The sequence below is a fragment of the Perkinsus marinus genome (assembly GCF_000006405.1).
Source record: "Perkinsus marinus ATCC 50983 genomic scaffold scf_1104296946658, whole genome shotgun sequence".
NCBI lineage: Eukaryota > Perkinsozoa > Perkinsida > Perkinsidae > Perkinsus > Perkinsus marinus.
The window spans coordinates 208,370-214,395 of NW_003210883.1; the positions used below are offsets into that span (position 1 = coordinate 208,370).

General features: G+C 33.5%; 3 protein-coding genes across 3 annotated transcripts in view; 1 reads left to right on the forward strand and 2 right to left on the reverse strand.

The window, feature by feature from the left end:
- Nucleotides 1-13: 13 nt before the first annotated feature.
- On the forward strand, nt 14-922 carry Pmar_PMAR011125 (proteasome subunit beta type, putative; the record flags this gene model as incomplete). Its single annotated transcript, XM_002779618.1, has 7 exons — nt 14-152; nt 219-336; nt 379-458; nt 511-623; nt 676-723; nt 779-838; nt 884-922. 7 exons carry the CDS (start codon nt 14-16, stop codon nt 920-922), a joined length of 597 nt encoding a protein of 198 aa, XP_002779664.1.
- Nucleotides 923-1,812: 890 nt separating this feature from the next.
- Nucleotides 1,813-5,603, reverse strand: Pmar_PMAR011126 (DEAD box ATP-dependent RNA helicase, putative). Its single transcript, XM_002779619.1, has 15 exons — nt 5,020-5,603; nt 4,901-4,964; nt 4,710-4,799; nt 4,557-4,646; nt 4,376-4,466; nt 4,035-4,286; nt 3,872-3,977; nt 3,557-3,803; nt 3,394-3,504; nt 3,002-3,159; nt 2,766-2,941; nt 2,403-2,720; nt 2,162-2,342; nt 1,983-2,089; nt 1,813-1,933 (listed from the first exon to the last, which is right to left on the reverse strand). Exons 1-15 carry the CDS (start codon nt 5,593-5,595, stop codon nt 1,846-1,848), a joined length of 2,655 nt encoding a protein of 884 aa, XP_002779665.1. The 5' UTR covers nt 5,596-5,603; the 3' UTR covers nt 1,813-1,845.
- Nucleotides 5,604-5,982: 379 nt separating this feature from the next.
- Pmar_PMAR011127 (hypothetical protein) overlaps nt 5,983-6,026 on the reverse strand; it is a gene marked incomplete at both ends in the record, with an annotated part of 387 nt that continues 343 nt past the window's right edge. The window contains one exon of the mRNA XM_002779620.1: nt 5,983-6,026. This exon is cut by the window's right edge and continues 4 nt beyond it. Within this exon, the coding sequence (XP_002779666.1) occupies nt 5,983-6,026 (44 nt within the window).

Genomic DNA, 6,026 nt, shown 5'->3' on the forward strand with positions numbered 1-6,026 from the left:
CTTCTACTACTTGATGACTGATTGTGCTTTTGGTATAGCCGGTAAAGATTGGGTTATTATTGCTGCGGATTCCCATGTCGAACAATCTATCGTTAAGTTTAAGACTACTGAGGATAAGATATATGAGATGGATAATAATAAGTTAGTAGCAGGTAGTAATAATAAAACTAACAACAACAACCGGCATTATCATCATCATCATGACTTGTTGTTATTAGCTGCTGGACCACAGGCTGATAGTAATCAGTTTTTGGAGTTCATATCTCGTAATGTGGAACTATATGCATTAGTTAATGGTGTACAATTAACTACTCATGCATTGGCTAGTTTTACTAGGTAGTAATAATAGTATGATGTGGAATAATACTCTAACCTCAGGAATGAACTAGCTGATGCATTAAGGAAAGGTCCTTATCAAGTTAATATGTTAATTGGTGGATATGATGATAAAGATGGAAGTAATAATAATTATTATATATTAGTTGATGATAATCCAATTCCTACTTATAGGTGCATCCCTATATTATATGGATTATCTAGCATCTTGTCAGAAGATAACACGTGGTGCACATGGTTATGCGGCATATTTCGTATTAGGCTTATTGGATAAACTCTACAAGAAGGTAGTCATGGTCATCACCATACTACTACTAGATAGGATATTATTGGTTTTAGGATATGACCCAAGAAGATGGTCTTGATGCCATAAAGCAGTGTATTAAGGTAATAGTAGTATTAGTTGATATACTCACAATAGTAGTGGATGATGTTGTTTTAGGAATGTAAAAAGAGATTTATCATCGACAAGAGCAACTTTATCATTAAAGCTGTGGATAAGGTACCCATACTAATAATCCAATAATGTGGTAACTATCCCCTTCAGGATGGTATTCATAATATTATAACCTCTTCCTCGGAGTAATCCACTACGCCGATACTAGTGAACACAATGGCCCCTTTCTCATTATATAACTAGTTGTGTTATAACATCTAGTACAATTATATGAAACAATCGGCGTGAAGAGAGGAGGCACATGCCCTCATCATCCTGGCAGTAGTCGGGTTCTGGATATATACATAATCTAATAGCATACTGCCCTTACTACTATTACCATCATAATCATGAACTCCATAGTAGAATCCATTCCTCTAGTATGATAATACTGCTTTCCATGATGATTAAGTGTTACATGATTATTAACAAATCCAATGAGTCCAGATACACTCCTATCACCTTCATATCTACTACATCATCATAATAATATATTAAGAACATACTACTTCCATGTATGGAGTATATTCCCATCCTTATTTGATAATTCATATAATCTTATATCCGGAAATGCATTAATATGAGATATTTCACACAATGTATTATCCTTACCTACAATATCATATTATTGTTATTATTATTTGAGAAATATTATTACTACTATTACCAGGTTGCCAATTATGACCATAACATTCCTTTTGAATCCACTCCACTTTAGGATGGTGGTGGTGCTGCTGAATAATACCATTATTATTGTTCCATTCATGAACAGCAGCTTTCCATGTAGGTGCTAAATGTTGACAATGATAACATTCCTAACAATACGTCAACGTTATTAACATCATCATATTACTCATTACTTTAGCATAATATTCTACCATTTTAAAAGTAGTAGATGGTGGTGTATTATCTGTAGTACTGCTGCTATTATGAGTTATCATCATTGATGATGATGGTAGGAATGGCATTATTATAATATTTATGACGGTATTTGTATTGAATCCATGTAGTATTAACAAGTATTAACAAGATATAGTAATAATGGATTGGTAGTAGTAGTAGTATTGGACATATTATGCAGCAAACTCATCTAGAGCTAACTGTTGAGCATTCTTGATACGTACTTTCTTCACTTCTTTATTATTATAATATGATGATGAACTAAATATAAATCATAATCATCGTCTGTTGTTATTATTATTATTATTACTCTTCATTGTTGTTGTTATTGTTCTTCGTTGGTCCTACATATTTCCTCTTTAGCTGCTGACCATGACCACTCTCATATTGTGATACATCATAGGAAGTCTTGGGAACCTAATCATAATGATGATGATAAGTATGATGATTATTGATGATAATAATAATAACCCTTATTATTGTTATTACATGTTTGAGGCCAAAACCCGATGCAAATAGTCTAAAGTCGATTTGTTGGAAATCGAATATATCTCTAAGTTGATGGGGGTATGTACGATATGCACGTAGTGAACTAAAATATGCCTTCCTTGCCGAGTTATATAATAACTCATCTTGCTCAATATGACGACCAATCATTGATGATATGTATCTACTACATCATCATATATCACCACACTACTACTACTACCACTGCTATTACTGTTACTACCCTTTAATATCCCTAACGACGGCTTTACGTGCTTGTTTACGTTGATAAGGAGTAATACTCTTATTTTTATTCTTCTTAGTAGACTCATCCTTCTCCTCCTCCTCTTTCTCCTCGGCCTTTATAGATAATGGTGACTTCATAGGAGCGGCCTTTGATATCTCTTGTACTATCGATGTTGTATTATCAATAACAGTGATAACGGATGATGATGATTGCTTTTTGTCCTTCTGGATCGCATTGTTAGCGGCATTAGTCGTGGTGGTAGTGGTGGTATCATCATTGTTATCGATCATAGAGGACTCCACACGATGTATATAACTAACAATATACTATAACGATTATTATTATTATGATGTATATTACTCCTTTTCATGTTGACGTAACATTAATATAGAAGATCCAGATTTACCAATACGTGCAGTTCTACCAATACGATGTATATATTCCTCTATAGATGTAGTAGGAGCATCATATTGTATAACCATATCAACATCCTTAATATCTAATCCTCGAGCCGCCACATCAGTACATATAAGTAACTACAACAATAACAACAACCTCGAAATAGAGATAATACATAATCCTATTGCTATTACTACCTTAGTCGTCATATAGGACTTCACATCGCCTTCATCATCATCATGATGATGATGATGTGATGATGATGATGATGATGTTGCTGTAAAATCAGCCATAGCACCATTTCTATCCTCAGCAGGAAGATCACCATGTAGTTTATATATACCCATTCTTGATCCTAGTATTAATGGAGTAGTACTAGTAGTAGTAGTATCATCATCATCAGGATCATTAGGAGCAGCAACAACAACATCATTATTCTCTTTAATTGTTGTTGATGATGTTGACGATACTGAAGTAGAACAACAACAAGATGATGATGATGATTATGGACATTATTATCCACTATCATTATCATTGATGATTATGATGATCATAATAGTATTGGTATTATTATTAAGCATCATATTACCTCCTCTAGCCATCATCTTCATAGCATCATCACTAATACCACTTCCACTTCCTCCACTACCAACTACTGCTACTCTATTATTATTCATCTCACGTTTCAATTGCCTTCTACCTGATAATAATAATCAATATTATTCATAAATGTATACTTATATTATTATTACTTTTAGGGTAGTAGTTGTTATTGCATATACCATCCTCCCTATCATTCCCTATACCTCCTCCTCCTCCTCTTATTCTTCCTTTATTATTATTACTACCCATAGGCCAGGGTAAAGTAGTTAATAGATTATGTAGATAATCAACTGTAGCACAATTAGAGGTGAATACCATTATACGATGACTCTCATCATAACCATAACCATCATCACGTTGATGATGATGCTGTTGTTGATCTCGACTATTGCATACCTAATTATAATCATGAACAGTTATTCTTCTTCTTCTTGTTGGTGTTGCTGGTTTCCAGTTGTTGTTACCTTGAGTAGAAGCCCTATTAGTAATGGTAACTTATCCTTCTCTTCATCATATATAATTGCTGATTGTTTCAGTTTCTTTGGAGGTGTATTATCACAATCAATCCACCTAAAATGACAACAACAACATTACTATTACTATTACTAATAATATTATTAATATCACCTTGCCTCATCATCTAGTGCCCATTTAGCTAATTCTTCTACTTTATTATTCAATGTAGCCGATACCAACATACACTGTATGTTGTTGTTGGTATTATTATTATTATTATTGTTGGTTACATTATTATGTAATCTATTATAGATATCCTTTACTTGTACTTCAAATCCCATATCTAATAATCTATCGGCCTCATCCATTACTAATACCATACATTTATCAACCTTTAATGATGATGTATTACTCAAATGGTAACTACAATATTAATAATAATAATAAATCAGCACCGCTATAATGATGACCATGATTATGATTATGACGATGAGCATTAATAATAATATTACTTTAATCTTCCTGGAGTAGCACATAATATATTAATACCCTTTCTTATCCTAGACTTCTCACTTTTAGGATTCTCCCCACCAGTAAGTGATCCTAACAATAATGTTAAATTATTATTATTATGATACTCCAATAATAATATTCATTATCTGTTGTTGTTGTTGTTGTTATTATTATTATTACCACATACGATATTTGGCATCATCTGAGTTAACTTTTCCATTACATTAACAGTTTGTAGCGCCAACTCTTTAGTTGGTGATAATATAACACCTATAACAATAATAATCATTTATAATAATACTCAAACTCTTCTTCTTCGTGTTGTTATATTACATAGAACACCATCCTTTCTAACTGGTTCTGGTATTAGTTTCTTTAGTCTATCAACTATAGGTACACCAAATGCTAATGTCTTACCCGAACCTAATAATAATAACAACAAGCGTTGATAAGATGGTGATGGTTGTTATTGTTGTTGGGAGCGGGATAATATTAAGCCTATTATTACTAATTATTATTATTACCTGTACTCGATCGTATAAGACAATCCTTACCTTCTAATGCTATGGGTATTGTCTGTGATTGTACCTATTATTATTCATCATGATCATGATGATGATCTCGTAGTAGTCATGATTATTACATTTGTACATACATCATATTTAAGATGTTGTAATTGTGATAATATTGATTTATCCAATGTATGTATTTGATTGAATTGTGTAGCACAGAATATACCACTAGATTTACTTTCTTTATGATTACCAGCACCACAGTGTATCACTATTTTATGTGGGATAGATGAATAACTCTTCAATGCTCTAGTGGTAGTAGTGGTAGTGGTCGTTGATAATGCTCGTGATAGTGATATATTATGATGATCATCATCATCATCATCAGGAGTAGAGTCATCATCATCATGATGATGCTGCTGCTCATTTGTAGGCATTTGCCTAGTACTAGTAGTAGTGACCTTGGCATTATCTTCTTCATCATTCTTCTTCTTCTTATGTTGTCTCCTATTATCATTCCTTACAACATCATAGTGTTGTCGTAGTAGTCGTTGTCGTCCCTCTTTAATAACTCTACTTGAGCTATTATTCCCTTTACCAATATAACCACCACTTCTATATCCTCCTACTCCTCCTACTATTACATTATTACTATTAGACTTATCCCCTCCGACGATGAAGTTGAGATCAAGATCGAGATTAGACATATAAACAAGAACAACAACAACAACAAGAACAATAATAATCAACATACGAGAATAAATTGCAATAAAAATGCCATCGCCAGGAATCGAACCTCCATTGAGTGGTATCATAAATGGAATAAGGCGATAATGTAGCATTATCAATGGAGTAGTAGTATCACAGATCGTATGAAGGTTCATTATTAGGCCTTCGTGATGAAGGGGAGGAGCTCACTTAGTCCACGTCTATTGATTCGATCAATGAATATGACATAGGTCCAGCCCGGTTCGATCCCCGGATAGGACATTTTCCCGTCATCAAAGTTTTTAGTGCATATCTTCTCTAGCTGTTCGCATCATCGAGTTTTCCGATTTTTTCCAACACCTCCGCATATAGAGGAGTCGTTTGATCTATCTGATAGCCTCCCATGCTCCGTAGTTGAGCCAGAATAATT